Consider the following 23367-nt stretch of genomic DNA (forward strand, 5'->3'; position numbering starts at 1 on the left):
TTTCTAATATATGAGGATTGGAACTTTAATAGTGGCAACTATTTATTTACAGCTTGTACAAAATAGATACATGTTTCAAAGTTTTACTGACCTTAAAAGTAGTCACCAGCGTTGTGTATAACCCACTGCCAGCAATGTGGAAGTCGTAGGATACTCTTAGCAGTGCCAGTTGTGTTGACAGTTCGAGCGGCGCAGTCTATTGCCTGACAAATTTGTAGCAGTTCTGAAGTAAATGCCGTAAAGTGTTTCCTTCAGTTTAGAAATAGAGTTGAACTCATCAGGGCTTAAGTCAGGGGAGTGCATTTGATGGTATAGCACTTAGCAGCCCCATCAGTCAAACATATCAGTAACAGCTTGCACAGAATGTGCTAGAGCATTGTCCTACAAAATGATGGTCAGGTTCTGCAGAAAGTGTCATCACTTCTGTCTCTAAGAGGGTCGTTGGTTGTGTTCCAAAAATGAACAGCATAGAGACAGAAGCGATGCCACATTCTGAAGGACCTGACCATCATTTTGCAGGAAAATGCTCAAGCACGTACAGTGCAAGCTGTTACTAATTTGTTTGACTGACGCTACTCCACTCCCCTAACTTAAGCCCTAGTAAGTTCAATTCAATTTCTAAACTGAAGGAAACACTTCATGGCAATCACTTCAGAACTGCTACAAATTCGTCAGGCAATAGACCGCACCGCTCGAACTGTCAACACAACTGGCACTGCTAAGAGTATCCTACGACTTCCACATCACTGGCAACGGGTTATACACAATGCTGATGACTACTTTGAAGGTCAGTAAAACTTTAAAACACGTATCTATTTTGTACGAGTTGTAAATAAATAATTGGCACTATTAAAGTTCCAACCCTCGTATAAACTATTTTTGAAGTGCCAAAATGTACTACAATAAATAAAAATCTATAAAATGCTGCACTGTACAATAAACTTGAGGTGAGACTGTTGCATTTCCTGAAATCCATCGCCTGTGGCCTCTAGCCTGACATGGAGCACCTCTGTCCTGGGTCCATGGATAAGCCATGAAAATCCACAGCATTATGCCACACACAAACAGATCCAGCCTGCGGGCAGATCGGTGAGACGAGATTCGATGGGCAGGGCCTGTACATTAGTGACAAATGATGAGCTTCAGATCGGCAGGTCTGATCCATTAGAGAAGCCCGCAGAAATGGCCTGCGGTTTTGGTCCATTGCAGAAATCCCCTTGTGTGGCCAGCTATTCACATGTCACAGACACCATGTTGATGAAGTGAGACTGTGGTGATCAATTCATTCAAAGATAACTTGCACAAATAATCTGAGAATCAATACTAATGAGGATAGGCAGCAACTCATCATAAAGATTATCGCTGAGCAGCTACAGTCAGATATGTAGAAAAGGCAATCAGACTCTCATAATTAAATTTTCAGCCATAGCCTTTGTCAGAAAATGAGGGCGCACACACATTCACACAATCACTCAGACACAGCTCATGCACACGACTGACATCTCAGGCCACAATATCAACAATCACTGAGAATTAGATCCAAACAAACCACTCCTCACACCTCCCTGCCTCTTGTCGGCAGCTGCTAGGCTAGCGGCAAGAAGTGGTGGCTGCACCGACTGCAAGCTGAGGGGAGTGGTAGGAATGTAGCGATAGGGAAGTGGCGCACATTCTCAGCTGCACATAGCCAGTGACAATGCTTGTCATCTCAGTAAAGAAACCATTTCATCTACTGACACAAAACAAGATTTTTTGAGTGTCTTCTTCAAATTTCCCTGACAAGTTTGAAATTCCCTGATTTCCAGAACTTGTGGCAACTCTGGCTCTGGTTAAATATAAATACTACATATGATGGGCAAACCTAGAAGTGAACTTTTACTAATGCTTTTTACACATCAGCGTGCTATTAATTCACAATCATCAGCCATGAGCTTTGGTTGTACCAATTGTCACAAAATCAAATTCTACACCAGAAAGCATTTTACTGCAGCAGTTGTTCACAAGAGGCAATAATGTCAGGAACTCTAGAATCTAGTAACTACTGTATTAAAGCATCTTTAGCAACTCAATATGATCACTTTACTCTTGTTCACCTTACTAGAATACCTGGTTTTCACAACTGGTATTTCAACAATTCACAGAAAGCCCTGGAGGCCATCATTTAACCATCAAGATGAACACATATTTCTGTCAAAACTAGGTTTAATGGTTTGAGATTCAATAGATGTTGATAATGAGGATGAAACAGAAATTTGTACAGCAACTCAGCAATATGATACCTGCAGAGGTATCTGCAATGATATTATTATTTAAATAAATGAGTAATTTATTGATACACATGATCTTTCCCTCAGCTTTTTGATTGATCTGATCCAATCACTTTGTACATTAACTTACCAGGCTTTGCCTTTCATTCTTTCCTTGCTCTTTGCTGGCTCCAACCTCTATCCATAAAGTTCAAGAGTTTCTGCACCCCCCCCCCCCCCCCCCATCATTTCCACATCTCTGACAGCTCTTTTTATTTCATAATACTTAGTGTAAATAAACAGATTTAATTAGAAACGGACAATCTCAATTGTGTTAAGACAGACTACTCGGACAGCAATCTAGTGTAGCTATCAAACTTACTGAAACAGTCAAAAAGCTGATGTCAAGAAGTTCTAATCGATTTTGTCAACTTGCTCTGATTAATTTGTTTGGCATGTTACATGGAAAAGGTTAACATGGAATTGAGGTTTTGGACACCAAAATGGACCTCACCTACTGACTACTTTTTTCAGCTGAAAAATAATGACTTATGAATTTGTAACAAAACATTAACTATTTGAAGCTTTTTTGAGTTTCTTCTAATTCTCATACGTGATTAGCTCTGATGTCATGATGCGTGCGTCATATAATGAGCCCTAAGTGGCAACAGTGAAAATCCTGGAAAACTGAAATGTCTCTACGCTGAAATCAAAATCGTAGCGTAGCTCAGTCAAACAGCAATTCACTATTGCATTTATGTCAAGCAGTCAACTGTTTATTAGAGCAAAAACTGACTTTCTTTGGTACAAAACTGTGTAGTTTTTGCATATTAACAAGCGAAATAAATGGAAAAGTTATTCTCATTAAAATAAAAGATTTCTATGCATTGCCAAAATCATTTTCTATTAAACAATGTCCACAAGCAAGGAGAAACAATGAATGCTGTAAGACATGACCAAACTTGTATCCTGAAAGGGATAGCACAAAGACAGAGAACTTCGTCACTAATGTATTTCTTTTCCATCCATGTCATCTAATTTATGATTCCAGATGAACTACTGCCTCTACTGTTACTTCTCAGTGCTTTTAGGGTCAATCTCATCTATCCTGTTTTAGAAACCCATGCTTCTGAAGGACACAGCTCCAGTACTTTTTTCCAAATGAGTTAAGAGTCCTTATATAAAACGAATCAATACATTAGGCCAGCTCATGATGCAAAAATATAGGCTTCCCATTTGTATTTTCTTGTGTGCATACAAATGTGATGTAAATACAAAATACTGGTATTTACAAAGAATACCTCTGGTTGTATATTTTAAAACTCTGAAACTACTTGAATTCTAGCTTTGTAAAAATGATATGACACCAAATTGCGTATTAGTTATAACTAGAAAATGAAACGCAAGATTGGTGTGAATGCCACAGTACAGTAATGTCTTTTCAACGAGGAATTACTCTCAACACTGATTCAACTTTTGTTCACTTTAGTACTGCTGATACTACATGGAAATGACAGCTGCTTAAATTTTATTCCAGTGTATGAGGATTTCCTTAAACATACAAAGTATATCAAACATACAAAAATTAAAAAAAGAAAGCATTCTCTAGAAATAGAACAGGAATGAAACATAATTTTAATAGCTAAATGAAAGAATTAATTAAATCTGTGAAAGAAACTTAACAACAACAATGGGTTGACCTGTACAACTACTTAAGACTTCATCTGGAAAATAGGTGTAATCATACATTACTATTTACACTAGAACTGTGATGAAGTACAGCTGAGACACAGACATACTGTAATTCAAACTGAGAAACAGTGAGTATTTTTATGGGTGTATTCTTCATTTACCATCCACACCGAAATAGTCTTTGAATACATAGCTGCAGTTATGTTCTGCAAGATACCTATAAAATTCACCCATGTCCATGTGATGTTCCTGAGATTTTCCCTTACCAGATTCAAAAGAAATCTCACGAAAACTGGGAAATTTCCGAAGTTCATCCATTTCTCCTCCATTTAACTTGAATGTTTCCTTCTTCTTACACATGATCTTTTTCCAGTTCATGCTCTTCACCTGGAAATTAATCATACAAAAATTTGATTAAAAACAGAAAAAGTTAGAAATGATGATGTATTTACTGATTTGTATTTCTGTGACTCTAAGATAAAAACACTTATTTAATTACATGGAATAATTTCATCTACATCTACATCTACATGATTATTCTGCAATTAACATTTAAGTGCTTGGCAGAAGGTTCATCGAACCACAATCATACTATCTCTCTACCATTCCACTCCCGAACAGCGTGCGGAAAAAACGAACACCTAAACCTTTCTGTTCGAGCTCTGATTTATCTTATTTTATTTTCATGATCATTCCTACCTATGTAGGTTGGGCTCAACAAAATATTTTCGAATTCGGAAGAGAAAGTTGGTGACTGAAATTTCGTAAATAGATCTCGCCGTGACGAAAAATGTCTTTGCTTTAATGACTTCCATCCCAATTCGCGTATCATATCTGCCACACTCTCTCCCCTATTACGTGATAATACAAAACGAGCTGCCCTTTTTTGCACCCTTTCGATGCCCTCCGTCAATCCCACCTGGTAAGGATCCCACACCGTGCAGCAATATTCTAACAGTGTACGAACAAGTGTAGCGTAAGCTGTCTCTTTAGTGGACTTGTTGCATCTTCTAAGTGTCCTGCCAATGAAACGCAACCTTTGGCTCGCCTTCCCCACAATATTATCTATGTGGTCTTTCCCACTGAAGTTCGTAATTTTAACACCCAGGTACTTAGTTGAATTGACAGCCTTGAGAATTGTACTATTTATCGAGTAATCGAATTCCAACGGATTTCTTTTGGAACTCATGTGGATCACCTCACACTTTTCGTTATTTAGTGTCAACTGCCACCTGCCACACCATACAGCAATCTTTTCTAAATTGCTTTGCAACTGATACCGGTCTTCGGATGACCTTACTAGACGGTAAATTACAGCATCATCTGCGAACAACCTAATAGAACTGCTCAGATTGTCACCCAGGTCATTTATATAGATCACGAACAGCAGAGGTCCCAGGACGCTTCCCTGGGGAACACCTGATATCACTTCAGTTTTACTAGATGATTTGCCTTCTATTACTACGAACTGTGACCTTCCTGACAGGAAATCACGAATCCAGTTGCACAACTGAGACAATACCCCATAGGCCCGCAGCTTGATTAGAAGTCGCTTGTGAGGAACGGTGTCAAAAGCTTTCCGGAAATCTAGAAATACGGAATCAACTTGAGATCCCCTGTCGATAGCGGCCATTACTTCGTGCGAATAAAGAGCTAGCTGCGTTGCACAAGAACGATTTTTTCTGAAACCATGCTGATCATGTATCAATAGATCGTTCCCTTCGAGGTGATTCATAATGTTTGAATACAATATATGCTCCAAAACCCTACTGCAAACCGACGTCAATGATATAGGTCTGTAGTTCGATGGATTACTCCTACTACCCTTCTTAAACACTGGTGCGACCTGCACAATTTTCCAATCTGTAGGTACAGATCTATCGGTGAGCGAGCGGTTGTATATGATTGCTAAGTAGGGAGCTATTGTATCAGCGTAATCTGAAAGGAACCTAATCGGTATACAATCTGGACCTGAAGACTTGCCCGTATCACGTGATTTGAGTTGCTTCGCAACCCCTAAGGTATCTACTTCTAAGAAACTCATGCTAGCAGCTGTTCATGTTTCAATTTCTGGAATATTCCATTTTGAGAAACACATAAATGAATAAGTAATACTCTTAATTCAAACTCCACAGGTTTCAGTACCAATCAGAAAGTATTAATGGTGTCTTTCATTGAAGCTCACTATAGCAAAATCGAGCTGATCACGTATTAAGTCATGGCAGGTCAGTGGGGACAAAATCCGAGGTCCAACAATAATAATACGAAAATATTGCAATCGTAAAGACAACTATTTGCTAGACTGATATCATTAAACAAATCAAAGGTTCTAGTCTAATTATAAAGATGCACAGAATTCATAAATTAAAATTTTAGGAATATAAGGAAATATCACTCCAAGGTTCTGCAAATTTTAGTGAAAAATAACCTGCCAAGAAGCACTGCTGCAAAAATTATATTCACTCCATCAAGGAATTTTACAAGGTCTGTCTGGAAAGTAATGTCACTAAGTCCATAAAAAATAATTTATTGATCAGAACAGTATAATCCATCCAAACAGAACTCTCCTGAGTCAATACATCTCCACCACTGAGAGTTCCAAGTGTAGTAGGTGTCCTGGAAGGTCTGGGTGAGAGTGTACTTATGACACATGTAACAGCAGCTTTCACACTGTCAAAGGCCTCAAAACAGTGTCTTTCGAGGGCACCTTGAGACAGGAAACAAAACCAAGGCTGCCAGAGAGAGATCAGGAGTGTAGGAGGACTGGGCCAGTGTTGCCACATCGGCTTTTGATGACATAATTGCTCACCAAGACGGCGGTGTGGCTGCATGCATTGTCTTGATGGAGCTTCCAGGTAATGGTGATGTGTGGTTTGATGTGCATGACCCTTTTCTTAGCTTCTGAGCACTTCAACATAAAAGGTTGCATTGACAGTCTGTACGGCTGGTACAAACTCAACATAAAATAAGATAAAAGAGATTAAGGCTCGTATGAAGGCATACAGACAGTCATTTTTCCTGTATTCTATTAGCGAGTGGAAAAGGAAAGGAAATGACTAGTAGTGGTATAAGGTACCCTGTGCGACACTTCAAACAGTGCCTTGCAGAATGTATGTGTGTAGATGGTGGACGATACCACTAGCAGAAAAAAATGGAGTTGGAATTATTTCTACACAATTGTGATCATCAGTCAAAATTTTCGAGATCTGTTCTGTCTACATTTTCTTCACCCCCAATTGTTCATTTATAGTTCTGTGGACTTTGGTTTGGCTATATCCAGAGGCTGAGCTATCAGACGAATATTTATTCTTGCCTTCATTCAGAACTCCTTACACACACACACACACACACACACACACACACACACACACACACACACACACACACACAGCTTTCACCTTTTGACACTGAGGGACATCCACAGCACGTTTCATCACTGACATTATTCTGGCTTTGCTAAAAGGCCTTGTGCCACCGAAACACCAGCTGTTGTGACAGACATTAATTCTCAAACATTTGTTCAAAAATTGGAAATGTTTCAGCAGCAGATTTCCCAATTTTCAGGCATAATTTCATTGAGCAGTGTTCTTCCAGTGAGCGCTACATCACGGTTTGAACTGGACCACCAAACAGGAGTTCACATAGGGACTCATCCTGACTCTTCAGGATCCTGGAGGAATTTATGGTTATTTGAGTTGGGAAGATAACTATTGCTACCACCTACACCGGGAGGGTAGACCAAGTACCGATGAATAGGAGTGTCAGATTTATAAGTCAGTGACACTACTTTCTGGACAAATCTTGTAGTATTTACCAACTGATTCTGTCCAGAACACTCAGTGGCTCTTCTTCATTAGTTACATTTCTATTTCAGACAATCAGAGCATAACAGGTAATGGCTCCTACTATGAATATGAGTAGTTGTTGTCGTTGTTGTTGCTGTTGTTGTGGTCTTCAACTGAAGACTGGTTTGATGCAGCTCTACATGCTACTCTATCCTGTGCAAGCCTCTTCATCTCTGAGTAACTATTGCAACCTAAATCGTTCTGAATCTGCTTACTGTATTCATCTCTTGATCTCCCTCTACAATTTTTAACCTCCACACTTCCCTCCAGTACTAAACTGGTGATCTCTTAATGTCTCAGAATGCATCCTGCCAACTGATTCCTTCTTCTAGTCAGGTTATGCCATAAATAATTTCTTTTCTCCCCAATTCTATTTAGTACCTCCTCATTAGTTACATGATCCACCCATCTAATCTTCAGTATTCTTCAGTAGCACCACATTTCTAAAGCATCTAGTCTCTTCTTGTATAAATTGTTTATTGTCCATGTTTCACTTCCATAAATCTATACTCAATGTTAACAAATTTCTCTAATACAGAAACACTTTTCTTGCCATTGCTAGTCTACATTTTATATCATCTCTAGTTCGAACATCATCTGTCAGACTACATTCCACTACACTCATTTTGATTTTTTTGAAGTTCATCTTATATCCGCCTTTCAAGACACTGTTCATTCTAGTCAACTGCTCATCCAAGTCCTAACCCATCCTCTATGAGAAGTCATAGGGTCAGTATTGTGTCGCATGTTCCTACATCCCTCCAAAATCCGAACCGATCACCCCTAAAGTCGACTTTTGCCAGTTTTTCCATTCTTTTGTAAAGAAATCGTGTTAATATTTTGCAACCATGACATACTAAACTGATAGTTCAGTAATTTTCACACCTGTCAGCACTAGCTTTCTTTGGAATTGGAATTACCAAATTCTTCTGGAAGTCTGAGGCTATTTTCTCCTGTCTCATACATCTTGTGCACCAGATGGAAGAATATGAGTACATAGAGTTAATGAGTACTAAAGGATCTGAAGTTCACTGCTATACACTAGATGTCACATGAATACCTGGGTATAAAAAACTAAATAAACCAAGGGATATTCAATTCTTATTCGATTGAGAAAATATCAGCTACATATTAGAAACATTTTGGAATCCACCTGGAAGACCATGAAAGCAAACTATTTTATACCAACCAGCAGGCCAATGCCACTTGCGAAGAGAAAAATCCAATTTCTGAGCACAGCGAGTTCTTATTGTGCATTCAAAGATAACACTCAGAAAAAATTGCACAGTGGCAACCTGGAAAAAATGAATGATGACTAACTGACAACCTCAGCTGCTGACAGGTGTTGTTGTTATACCTCGATGTGGACAGCTGAAAATGTGGGCCCCGACCGGGACTCGAACCCGGGATCTCCTGCTTACATGGCAGACGCTCTATCCATCTGAGCCACCGAGGACACAGATGAATAGCGCGACTGCAGGGACTTATCCCTTGCACGCTTCCCGTGAGACTCACATTCCCAACTGTCCACAATTCTAGATATGTATTGTACCTTATAGACATTTGCCCACCCACTCATTACTCGCGCACGCGCTGGCGATTCCCGTATGAGTTTGGGCAACCTGTGCGCATTCGCACAGACAAAGGTCAATGGCTAGGTAGCCTTTTAACTATATATACAAAGACAGTAACTTGTTCTCGGAAGAACAGTTATTGTTGATGACCGTGCAGCTTTTCCCTGAAATAAATGATGACTAACTGACAACCTCAGCTGCTGACAGGTGTTGTTGTTATACCTCGATGTGGACAGCTGAAAATGTGTGCCCCGACCGGGACTCGAACGGGGCACACATTTTCAGCTGTCCACATCGAGGTATAACAACAACACCTGTCAGCAGCTGAGGTTGTCAGTTAGTCATCATTTATTTCAGGGAAAAGCTGCACGGTCATCAACAATAACTGTTCTTCCGAGAACAAGTTACTGTCTTTGTATATATAGTTAAAAGGCTACCTAGCCATTGACCTTTGTCCCCTGCAGTCGCGCTATTCATCTGTGTCCTCGGTGGCTCAGATGGATAGAGCGTCTGCCATGTAAGCAAGAGATCCCGGGTTCGAGTCCCAGTCGGGGCACACATTTTCAGCTGTCCACATCGAGGTATAACAACAACACCTGTCAGCAGCTGAGGTTGTCAGTTAGTCATCATTTATTTCAGGGAAAAGCTGCACGGTCATCAACAATAACTGTTCTTCCGAGAACAAGTTACTGTCTTTGTATATATAGTTAAAAGGCTACCTAGCCATTGACCTTTGTCTGTGCGAATGCGCACAGGTTGCCCAAACTCATACGGGAATCGCCAGCGCGTGCGCGAGTAATGAGTGGGTGGGCAAATGTCTATAAGGTACAATACATATGTAGAATTGTGGACAGTTGGGAATGTGAGTCTCACGGGAAGCGTGCAAGGGATAAGTCCCTGCAGTCGCGCTATTCATCTGTGTCCTCGGTGGCTCAGATGGATAGAGCGTCTGCCATGTAAGCAGGAGATCCCCGGTTCGAGTCCCGGTCGGGGCACACATTTTCAGCTGTCCACATCGAGGTATAACAACAACACCTGTCAGCAGCTGAGGTTGTCAGTTAGTCATCATTTATTTCAGGGAAAAGCTGCACGGTCATCAACAATAACTGTTCTTCCGAGAACAAGTTACTGTCTTTGTATATATGGAAAAAATGGTTGGTGTGGTTCTCTTTCTGAGCTAGATGTATTAATTGCAGTTTTGTATGTTCATGACTTTTTTGCCCCAGGGGAATTGAAATTTGTGGTGTCATCTGTAATACACAGTGGGAGTTGCAAAGCTGGCACCACCAGAGGAATTATTAAGAGCATCAGACAAGCCCAGCAGCCACTAGTCACAGTGGCCCCTGAAGCCAATGCCTCCAGAAAACTTCATGATGCTGCCAGCACCCCAGGTCACTACTGATGTATTCTCGGCAATTCCTTTTTAGCAGTGTTACTCATGATCTGCGGAGCCTACTACAGAGAGAGAGAGAGAGAGAGAGAGAGAGAGAGAGAGAGAGAGAGTCACAATGTGTTACTACACAAGGACTATTAATGCATTGGGCTCAGAGTACTTTGTCCAATGTTTAGTCACCCTCAAGAATTGAACAGCCTACACACGGGCTTGCTTCTAAACCTCAAAATCAAGTTCTTATCAATAAAGGTATTAACTAAGGAGTGTGTCACAGTTGTTTCTTGTTTTAGGACATAACTTCTCTACTCCAGCATATCCTTGCTTATGACGTTGTTCCTCCTATGAATGGCAATGGATTGGATTGATTGGGTTAAAGGAACCAAACTACCAGGTCATCAGCCCCTCCATCCTATATGCATCAAGCCAGTAGTAATCCTCAGAGGGAAGGACCAGAAGACAAATCCCAATGAACACGGTCATAACCAGAATCAATAAAACTAAGAGATAGAAGCAGGCAGAAGTGAGAAAGGGGTAAAAGGGTGGAGAGAGGGGTGAGTTGCTCCACTCATTGTAGAGATGGGTCGAACACGTTCATTCCCGTGAACTACTTCATTTCACTCTTTCCCGTGAAGTGCTCAAATGAAGTAGTTCATTCATGAAATACGGAAGCCTGGCGAAGTTGCCCAACTGGAGGCCACCAGGACATATTACATGATGAGAAATGCACCCTCTGCATCCAACCAATGTTTCTTCACCATCAACTACCATAAGAAAAGAAGCAACACGCACAAGTTGATAAAATCTCAGGAATGAGATCAACAATGATGCGACAGTAAATAGACTAGAAATGTCACAGAATAAGAAGAGTTAAAAAGGTGGGAAGGCAGGAGCCAGGCTGGACCACCGAGCAATGGCAGCCATGGGGCCCCCAGGTCGGAAACAGGCAGTGGGGCAGCAATCAAATCCCTCAAGTGATCGATGAGGCTACTGTGCCCTACCTCAAAGAGCAGCAGTAAACATTTTCAAGAGTAAAATATAAAACTAGATACGCCAATTTGGTGAAGTTTACTAGCACCAGAGGCAGGGTGTCAGCAAGTTTAAGATTTCATCATATATTGGCCAAATTAGGGTAGTCTAGTAGGATGTGAGCTACTGTCAGGCGGGTACCAGACAGTGGAGTGACTCCTCATAGGACACGAGCATGGGTCAGCCAAGTGTGAACAATGTGAAGCTGACAGAGAATGGTAGAGGAGCATGAAGCCACATAGTCATGGTCCACTTTATTGCTAGCAGTTTGCTCAGAGAAACCAGAGCACTCCAGTCTGTGTTCCAGGCCTCCAAAAACTGATGGTGTAGAGCCACCCGAAGGTCCAGTTGCTGGTACCCCCACCTCCAAAATCGGCATCCTGGTAGCCAACTGACCAGCAAGGTTTGTTCCCTGGGATCCCAACATGACCTGTGGTCCAGATGAAGATGACTGACCTTCCAGGGTGATGGAGGTCAGGAAGAAGGTACTGGATAGACACAACCAATGGTTGTCAAGGGTAGCACTGGTCGATAGCCTGAAGATTACTCAGGGTGTCACAGCCAATTAAGAATGCCTTACTGTTGCAAGAAAGAACATGGCTGAGGCCTCTTTCATGTAACTTAAACTTACCTGTTGTATTAGAAACCTTCAGTAGCTGTGCAGTTTCACTGGATCACTACCTGAGATTGCTGTTGCAGGACTTATCCTTAAAATCAATAGCCAGAAGCTTTTCTTCTAAGTTCAAAATTGCAAGTTCAATAACCTTTAATTACTTCTTTCAGATCCTACCAGTAATGACCAGGTCTCTTACAGTCTATAATAATGTTTAAAAAGAGGTAGTTAGTATGAACATACGCGAAGCTTAATTGTTCTTATCTATTCAGAAAATAAGAGTGCACACAGTACAGAAAAAGTGATTACAAGTTGCTTCACACTCAATCAAGAGAAAAAATACATCACAAATATTATTCAACTGTACCGAAACACACACATTTTGATGTCTACTGCTCTTAACTATAAAATATGTTCTCTCAGCCTGAATTAAATGAACAGAGAGGTAACACAAATAGTTCCTGATGCTGGTCTAAAAAGCTAACTGAAGCTATATCAGACCAAGATTAAGAGCAGAATAAATGAATACGAAAATGAGACTAAATGAAGACTAAGAGCAGACTGACTGAAATGGCAGACTTAGAATTATTCACTCCATGGTATTAATGGACTTGGTTAATTTATAATAGTTCAAAATTTTGTAGGTTAGAATGTTGTCTTTCGTTGTCTACTGACTCTGTATTATTTTTTGTTTGTGTATTTATCAATTTAGTAATTTTAGGTAGGTACTCTTGTTCATGACTATGTGTGTCCCTAGATTCGGAAATCTAGCTATCAAAAGCTTATTAACATATCCCAGAAATGTAAAGCAGTTTGGCTAAAGCTGGCACTGAGAGTTCAGACCATGTGAAATCTTTTACTAACAATACCTTTTGAACTAATTAAGTTTGGGGTAATGTAAATACAGGGCAATTATAATCAAAATTTCAAATCCACTGTAGAAATAACACCATTGGTCAGAATGATGTCAAACTGCAACAGAATATTATCAGAGAAGGGGGAAAACGTATGGCAGAATAAAAGTAAATAGTTACAAACTGTAGCAACAGGTGGCGGTGTAAGCATCATAATCTAATAGTGTTCGACTACAAATGACAAATGAATCATACAGTAACACCTAAGGTGTATGTTTGACGTTAAACAAATGTATGCGTGGGTGTACAGGTGTGATACTGTTAGTTATGTCAGCCCATCCACCACAGCAAGGTCATATCACATCGGATGGGAAAAATTGGTTTTTAATTATCCTGTGGCCAAAAACTACATAAAAAGCATCACATCGGTTTTTAATTGTCTTGAGGCCAAAAACCCCAAAAAAAGCATCAATCAAAATCAAATTGAATTATTAATTTCTGTGTGATTGACACAAAACATGTTCAATATGCTGTCCACCATTTTCTGAAACAAGTTGAAATTGAGATACAGCATGTTCTACAACTGATCAAAGTGTTTCTGGGGTCACATTCAGAATATGTTGCGCAATGCATGCCTTCAATGCAGCTAAGGTTGCAATTGGATCACTGAACACAACATCTTTCAGATAGCCTCAGAACCAGAAGTCACACACATTAAGATCAGGTGATCAGGTTGGCCAGGCTTTAAGGAAATGGCACCTGATAATTGTAGCATTTCCGAAATAGTGCTTCAGCAGCTGCTTAACTGGATTTGCAATGTGCGGAGGTGCCATCTTGTATTAAAATGATCCCATTCACGCTGTTGGAGAGCTGGAATGACGTGGTTGCGCAAAAGACACTCATACGCTTACCAGTGACGGCATAGGTAACAGGACAGGAAGCACCTGTCTCTTCGAAAAAATATGGCCCTATGATAAATGATGCTGTAAACCCGCACCACACAGTGACCTTTTCAGGATGAAGTGGTACTGGTTGATTTGCGGGTGGATTTTCCGTTGCCCATAATCCACAATTCTGTGTATTGTCATATCCTGTCAGATGGAAGTGGGCTTCGTCTGTTCACAAAATCTTCCATGACCAATCATTGTCCACTTCCACACAAGAAAGAAATTCCAGAGCACAGGTCTCTCTTGCTGGCAGGTCAACAGGAAGCAACTCGTGCATAGGGATAATTCTGAATGGATAGCAAAGAAGGAGGTTTCTTAGGACTTTATGCACAGTGCTCATGGGTATGTGCAATGTTCGGGCAATTCTCTGTGCACTACACGTTTGCGCACCACCACTCGTCTCCTCCTTTACTGCTGTGGCCACTGTTTCCATAGACATCAAATCAACTTGTTTCCTCCCTCTACCAGGCTGCACACCAAAAGAACCCATCTTTTCAAATTTTGAATTGTTTTCTCCAAACCCATGGCAGTCATCGGACCAACATCTTTTTTCAAACTCTTCAGTGCCCGGAACTTCTGCAGAGTGACGTGTGCACAGTCATCATTCTTTACAAGCAGAGCACAATCCTGAAAACAGTCATGGCGAAAGTCGCAGACATGAAAGGAGGAAAAGCCATGTACCCAGCGTGTTTATACCAACTTCAATGGGTCGTGAGCATGACAGGTGTTTTTATTTATGTATTCTGACACATACAGTGCCATCTGCCATCTACTGATCAATTATCACACATTTTTTTTTTCTTTTGCCATACCTTTTCCCCCTTCTCTAATAATATTCCACTGCAATTTGACGTCATTCTGACCAGCGGTGTTATTTCTACAGTGTTTTGCAAGTTTAACTTTAATTATAATCACCATGTATGTCACTGAAAAGAGGAAAAATAGCTCTTCAACTTGAAATTAGTCTCTCCTGTTGAATTTATATTTTAGCATATAAGATTTTTCCCACGGTTAGATGTACAAAGTTTTATAATTGCATTAACTTTTGATTGCCATCATTTCTGATAAAACCAACTAACTCATTGCAAACAGAACAACACACTAAATGATCTGAACACCAAAGTTTTGCAGGAGGGGGAGGATGGGGGAACATGCTTACTGTAGGAACTTTAACACCGCAATTTCGAAAAGAAAATTAGCGATAATTTTATATGGCCCGTAATGTTTGATACAGGAGTGTGCTAAAAGCAGGATGGTGTGAGCCAACATGCTTCGTCACAGCTTGAACGATGGCCACCAACTCTGCTGTGAATACACTGCATCCATTTGGCAGGAAGTTTAGGTCACTGCTCCTTGCACGTGTGCAGGGAAAACTGGTTCAGAGGTCAACCATAGAACCGTCAGTGTATACCACACTAGACACCTCGTAGCTTGTGTTGTCAGCTTCCGGACCCAATATTTTTCTGGATTACTTTTATGAGGGGCATTGTCTGTTACTTGTCATGGACCTACAAAAACACATTTGAGCTGGTAAAGTGATGACAGTTCTTGATTTTAACACAGACTGGACATTCACCATTGATGATGGTTGTTATCAGCTGAGGAAGGCTGAGAACTATGCCTAGCCATACCAACTGTTGTTCTGCAGCATTCTGTAACAACTCCCTAAACCATCTGATACAGCATTTATTTACACCAGAAGATGGAAACCGGTTCTGTGCATCTCTAATTGAATTAAATAAATACAGCTACAGTGGACTACTGGACTATTCATTTGGTTTTATATTTTAATAGTTTTAACATCTATCCATAAACACCTGTTAGAATGTATGAATTAGTCAATCAATTATGTGTAACTACTTTGGCTGTGGCTGCCCTAGTTTTTAAATTATCTGTTTAGAGATTCTGACAATAAGAAAGAGGAATGAGTCAAAAACCATTCACAGCTGGATGCACGTTTTATTGCATACAGCATACAAGCTACACAGTGTAGATCTCATTTTATTACAAATGCAGGTGCAAAGATCTCTTGTTTACGTTCAAAGTTACTCCTGGATTTTAAAGCACAGACAAATGTCGCAGCTGCCCATTTTAAGTTTTTTGGATGAGGAAGCAACTGGGTCAAACCAAAAAAGTGACAGTGGTTACCCGAATTGAGGGTTCTTGAAGTGTCCTTGTGGATTTTCACACAGTGATTCTATGCTCTGTGATGCCATTGCTCAAAATGTGTCTGAAACATGCACTTGTGCTGCAATTTTGAAGCTTCCCAACCCCAGTCTTCAACCTGTACTGCCAATAATAGGTTCATAAGACAGTCATGTGTGATACAGATAAGACTTCTGGTCTCTGGCTATATCAGTGGTTCACAGTGCTCACATAGTCAGTCAAATTGTCAATCAGGTGAGGCGCATTAAGCAATGACCATTTAAAATAACAGTCACTCCCAGCTGAGGTGCGCACTGTCGTTTCCCGACTAATGACAGAAAATTTTGCCCACAGTCTTTTAGTGAGCATGATCACCAACAGTATCTGTTCTGGGAGTTCCAAGTGATTTGTGTGTGGCAAGCTGGGACACATTAAATCAATTTGTTTATGATGATGTATTGCCTTGTGGCAGTCAGATTCCCGCTCACAGAGTTCTGAAACAGAAGTTAACACATTATCAGCCAAGCCTTCCGTAAACCACACATGACTAGCCCCTTGAGTAAACAAGAGCATGGTTCCAAGACAGTGGTTGTCGTGCAGGGGGTGAAGCAATTGGCAGTGATTTAATTACAGTCAACAAAGTCTATGTACATTTACTGGAGGCTCAGCATGCTGTTGAACTGCAGCTAGACTCAGATGCTCTGATTACGCTACTGAACATGAGTACTTATGAGTTGTTAGGGAGCCCTCAGATGCAGAAGCCTCATTCCACACTGTCTGCATATAATGGAAATGATATTCCTGTCTTAGGTGCCTGCAGCCTGCTAGCAGCCTTCCAAGGTGTGACAAAAACAGCATCTTTTCAAGTGTTGTTTTCCCAGGACAGTCCAAAAATTTTTGGATTTGATTCCTTTGATTAATTTAGTATTTAAATTCAAGGCAATGTGCTGCAAGTGAATTCTACAGTGCCTCAATTGTGTGACAAGTAAAGTCAGTTGTTTCAGGAAGGACTTAGTAATGATTTGGAGCCTCGTCTTAGTCTTAAGAACAATTCTCAGTCAAGATTTTGACATGCTAGGGGTGTCCCACATGCAGTTCGCATTCACGTCACACAGGAGTTGCTATGCTGGCAGGACAGTGGTGTCATTAAACATGTTTCAGCAAGTTTGTGGCCATCCTCCCTGGCTGATATCAAAACACTGTCAGATGGATTATGGCTCTGCACGGATTTTGAGTCTACAGTCACCCTAAGACAGTGCTGGACTCCTTTCCTCTCCCTAGGCATGATGAACTCACGGACAATTTGGGACAAGGCCAGTTCTCTTTCAAAATAGATTTGCAGAGAGTATATCAGCAATTGCAATTGAATAAGCAGACAAAACATTTTTCTGTAATCAATACTCACATAGAGTTATTCTCGTTACAATGCTATTGTTCAGCACTGTGTCTGTTCCAGCCATTCAATATTTTTTTGGAACACTTGACAGCTAGGTCCCTCAGTGTCAAACTGCGTTGATAACACTGATAACACTGAGGTGTTTGGTCAAATGTCTGGAGAAAATTTGTCAAATTTGGAGCATCTCTTCAATGTACTTTCCGGTGCTGGCTTCGGGCATAACAAGGAAAAGTGTTCAGACAGAGATCGAATGTTTAGGTCATGTCATTAAAGCTCAGGGTATTAACTTTCTGCAGTTGAGTTGTAAGCTACTGATGACTCACCAGCACCTCCAATGTTCACAAGCTGCACACAATGATGGGCAAGTTTACATATTACATATTCACCGCTTTACCTCCGAGGATGTCTCCCGCAGTCGGAGACGAAACGTCAGGAGACAGTTTTATACTTCGACCACGGCCTATCAGCCCGGAAGTTTTAAGTGAAGACAATACCGGCCATGAAAGTTTACATTGTATGATCATATTACATAATGTTCATCCCTAATAAAGCATAGATTGCTATTCTACTGCACAGGAAGAATTTTCCTTTTGTATGGTCCACAGAGTGTCAGCATGCTTTTCAGCACCTCAAGGACGCCCTTCTCTTTGGTCAATGTTTATTCATTTCGATCCAACCAACCCTATCATGCTAGAAGTGGATACATTATGATATGGAATTGGAGCAGTGCTCTGCCAAAGAATAGGGTCTGCAGACAGGGCTGTTACTGTTGCTTTGAAACAAAACTCAGCACAATTATAGCCAGCTAGAGAAAGAGGCACTTGCCATTACTTAAGGGCTTACTAAGTTCCATCAATAGTTGTAAGAGTGAAAATTTTGTATTGTCACAGACCACACATCACTGATGACTCTTTTCAGTCCTTATATGCTTGTTCTGCCAATGACAGCACAAACGTTGCAATGGTAAGAAATTTTGTTGTCCATTTATCAATATGAAATTCCATATGGGCTACAGCTCAGCATTCCAGTGCTGCAATTGCTCCACCTGGGTCATTGTTTGCACGAAACAACCAGCTCAGCACCACTGTATGTCGTTGGGTATGGATGCACAGCCACCGTATGTGGCTGGGTATGGGTGCACAAACTGAAAAATTGACTGCCCACTGTATGGAATATTGGAAGCATCAGATTGCTCAGCTGCCGTGTTTCTCTGACTGACCTGGGCCAAGTGGCCAATGACATAGTCTTCACATATATTTTCTGGGACTAACAGGGGGGGGGGGGGCTGAATGTTTTGTGTGTACATTTAATACTCACATGGGTAAGGTGTGCTCCTCTGACACATGGGACCAAGCCCTCCTGAAGTTTCTGTCGACCTTTCGCTCCTTGCCATGTGCTATTGGTGGAATTATTACACAGTCATGGCATCACACCCTCCTGCACTCTCCGCAGATATCCTATATTCCACCACATTACACCAAGTTTCACCCCCAGGACAACATGTTTCACAGATTGTTCACTAAGGGTCACTGATGGCAGTACCATGAATGTGTTAGGCAGGGCCTCATATACAGTACAAGGATCATCAGGATTGCACCAGAACCAAATATGTCACCCTTGGCTGCATGATTCTTTCACAAACTTTTTGTTTGCAGACTCAGTGACCTACAGAGGCCCGCAGCAGTAGCTGTCTTTGTCTTCCCTTAGCCCAGAACAGTCGCTGCCTCTAGTCGAGGCACTCCTGGAGTACAATGTCGAGCAGCCAGCTCTGATGTCGCTGGAGGTCCAGCAGCCAAATTTGCTGCCTGTTGCAGTGCCATCTAGCCACCTACCAGGGCACCACAGAGGCTCCAGCTGTGTCCTTGGATGCCTATTCAGCAGAGTCAAGAGCCTGTGGATACAGCCGCGCATCCTGTGTTTGGTATCTCTTGACGTCCCTACATGAATGGAGAGGCATCTGTCATTGGCAGCCATGACAGATCCACTCCCCTCATTAACATCTGCATCCAAACAAACCCACTGTCATTGGTACATGCCTCAACAGTACACAATGACAATGCAAAGGTTTGGGGACACCATCAGAGGAATTATTAAGGGCATTGATGCCAGCCCAGCAGCCGCCAACCACAAACCACAATGGGGCCTAGAGCAAAATGCCTCCAGCAAGCTTCATCATCGCCACTGGCCACTATTTACATATGCTCAGCAGTTCGTTAGTGGGTGAAGCAATCTGTGTTCAGCAGTATTAGTCACAATTCACAGAGCCTATTACAGAGAGAGAGAGAGAGAGAGAGAGAGAGAGAGAGAGAGAGAGAGAGTCACAATGTGTTAGGACAAAGACTGTAACTGCATTGGACTCGAGAGTACTTTGTTTGGTGTTCAGTCATCCTCAATAACTGCACAGCCCACACACAGGCTAGTTTCTATACCTCAAAGTTAAGTTCTTATCAATAAAGGCATTAACAACTGATTAAGAACGTTTTTTTTTTTTATTTTTAGTGCAGAACTTCCCTACTCCAGAAAATATGATACAAAGAACTGACCACTTGTTCTCAGAATACTGAGAGAAACATTTTTTGGTAACAGAAAGTCTAGAGACAGATTTAGAGGCATCACGAAATTTTATTCTTTGATACCAGGAAACAAAAGGTCAATAAAAATCCAAAAGAGACACCTCTGCTTTGACGTCAGAAATTTGGAACAGTTTCACTGAAAATTGTTCCTTGTTTTACAGCCTGGGACAAAATATCACAACTGATGAAAGCTCTTTCCCTACTAAGGTCAGATGGATTTAAAGAAAACAGGTCTAACACCCAAACAAGATTGGCATCATATTTTGATCAGCAGAGGATGTAGACAAGTATATGTTCAGTGGTTTTCTGCATCTGGAAAGGATGAACATCAACCAGAGAATCAATTTCAAATATGTCCCACACAAATTTATATAACGACAGTCAATGTTTTCAGAACTGTTGATGTCGACTGACGTTTTATGAACAGGTATTATTTAAGGTCGCACCTTGAAATGCCGATCATGATCTATATAGCAGAGGTATTGGGGTCTCCAAAGGCTCACTTGCTTCAGCCTAGCTGTCCTAGACGTATCTACATCCTACATAAGTCACAAGCAGAACTACGAATATGCCATATTAGGCTTTGCTGAAGTGCATATTTTGTGTGTTTTATCTACATCTACATACATACATCACAAACTCAGGTGCATGGTGGTGGTGGGAGAGGGGGATTACCATGTACCGCTACTAGTCATTCCTATTCCTTTTCCAATTGCAAATAGAGCTAGGGAAGAACGACTGTCTATATGTGTTTGATTGAGCCCTACTTTCTGTCATCTTATCTCCATGGTCCTTATGTGAAACGTGCGTTGAGTGATGTAGAATTTTCCTACAGTTAGCTTCAAATGCCATTTCTCTAAATTGTCCTAGAAAAGAAAATCTCTTTCCCACCTCTCTAATACCAAGGTGTCATTCACACCTACTGGTAACACATCTAGCAACCCGCTTCTGAATTGCTTCTATGTCTTCTTTTGATCTGATCTGAGTGGGATGCCAAACACTCCAGAAGTACTCAAAGAAGAGTTCTATAAGTGGTGTCCTTTACAGATGATCCACACTTCACTCAAATTATCCTGATAAACTGAAGCCAAACATTCGTCTTCCCTACTAGAATCCTTATGTGCTCGTTTCATTTCACATTGCTTTGCAACATTACGCCTATATATTTAATATACATGATTGTGTCACGCAGCAAACTACTAATGTTGTATTCAAACATTATGGGATTGCTTTTCCCACTCACCTGGATTGACTTCCATCTTCTATGTTTACAGCTAGCTGCCATGCTTCACACCTACTAGGTATTTTGTCTAAGTCATCTTGCATCCTCCTATTCCTACACCCCCATCTACATAAATAGCAGCAAACTTCGGTACACTGCATGGCAGAGGGTACCACGTACCACTACGAGTCATTTCTTTCCTATTTCATTCGCAAATAGAACAAAGGAAAAACAACTATCTATTGCCTCTGTACAAGCCCCACTTCTTTGTGGTTCTTACACAGAATTTACCCATTCAAGTTTATGAAGCATTTCCGTAATACTTGCATTCTGATTGAACTTACCAATAACAAATCTAGCAGCATGCCTTTGAATTGCTTTAATGTCTTCCTTTAATCCAATCAGCTGGGGAACCCAAACACACTAGCAGTACTCAAGAATAGGTCGCACTAGCATTCTATGTGCTGTCTTCTATGAGCTACACTTTCCCAGAATACTCTCAATAAAATGAAGTCAAGTGTAGCCTTCCTGAATACCAACCTGACATGTTCATTCCATCTCCTCCCCAACTACCAACCTGACATGTTCATTCCACTTCATATCTCATTGCAGGGTTACACCCAGATATTTAATCGATGTGACTGTGTCAAGTTGTGCATTACTAATACTCCTTGTGAACTTTACAGGATTCTTCTGCATTCATTTAGATTTTTCTACATTTAGAGCATGCTGCCATTCATCATACCAACTAGAAATTCTGTCTAAATTGTCTTGTACCCCCTACAGTCACTCAATGAGGACACTTTCCCATAGACCACAGTATCATAAGCAATCAGCCATAAATTGCTGTTCACCATGTCTGCCAGATCATTTACGTATATAGAGAACAAGAGAGGTCATACCAAACTTCCCTGGGGGCCTCCTGACTATACCCATCTCGATGAACACTTGCCGTTGAGGATAACGTACTGGATTCTATTACTTCGAGATGCTCACATATCTGGAAACCAAATTCGTATGCTTGTACCTTTGTCAACACTCTGCTGTGGGGCACCGTGACAAATCTGTCCACAAAACACAGGAATATGAAATCTGCCTGTTGCCCTCCATCCATGGTTTCTATGATATCAGGTGAGAAAAGGGTAAGCTGAGTTTTGCAGGAGTGATGCTTTCTAAAACCATGCTAATTTGTGGACAGAAGCGTTTCTGTCTCAAGGAAATTTATTATATTTAGACTCAGTATATGTTCAAGAATTCTGAAGAAACCAATGTTAAGGATACTGTTCTGTAATTACGCTGGTCCATTCTTTTACCCTTCTTAAATGAAGGAGTCACCTGCACTTTTTTCCAGTGACTCGGGACTTTGCCCTGGGCAAGAGATTCACAATAAATGCAGGCTAAGTAAGACGTCAATGCCACAGAGTATGCTCTGTAAGAGTGAATTGGGATTCCTTTTAGACGTGGTGACTTACTTGTTTTCAACTCTTTCAGTTGCCAGGGATACCTATTTCTATGACCTCCATGTAGGAGCCTGTGGGACAGTCAATGACGGTACATTTATATGATTCTCATTCATGAACCAGGTCTTAAACGCAGAATTTAAAACTACAGCCTTCCTTTTGCTGTCTTCTATTGCCACACGAGACTAATCGACAAGTGACTTGATAGAAGCCTTTGACCCGCTTAGTGATTTTACGAATGGTCAGAATTTTCTCAGGTTCTCAACAAGATTTTTCACTAAGCTATGATGGTGGAAGTTGCTGTATGTTTCACGCATTGATAATTTTAATGATTCACAAATTTCTACCAACTTTCACCTGTCAACATTTGCGCGTTCTCTT

General features: G+C 40.9%; 1 protein-coding gene across 1 annotated transcript in view; it reads right to left on the minus strand.

Moving 5' to 3' along the window:
• Positions 1-3652: 3652 nt before the first annotated feature.
• The window catches only part of LOC126198613 (RWD domain-containing protein 2A-like), a 62890-nt gene continuing 43175 nt past the window's right edge, over positions 3653-23367 (minus strand). Inside the window, exon 3 of the mRNA XM_049935065.1 lies at positions 3653-4325. Coding sequence (XP_049791022.1) covers positions 4092-4325 — 234 coding nt within the window. The 3' untranslated portion in view covers positions 3653-4091. The remainder of the gene's footprint in view (positions 4326-23367) is intronic.

Source organism: Schistocerca nitens, chromosome 8, assembly GCF_023898315.1.
Source record: "Schistocerca nitens isolate TAMUIC-IGC-003100 chromosome 8, iqSchNite1.1, whole genome shotgun sequence".
Taxonomy (NCBI): Eukaryota; Metazoa; Arthropoda; class Insecta; order Orthoptera; family Acrididae; genus Schistocerca; species Schistocerca nitens.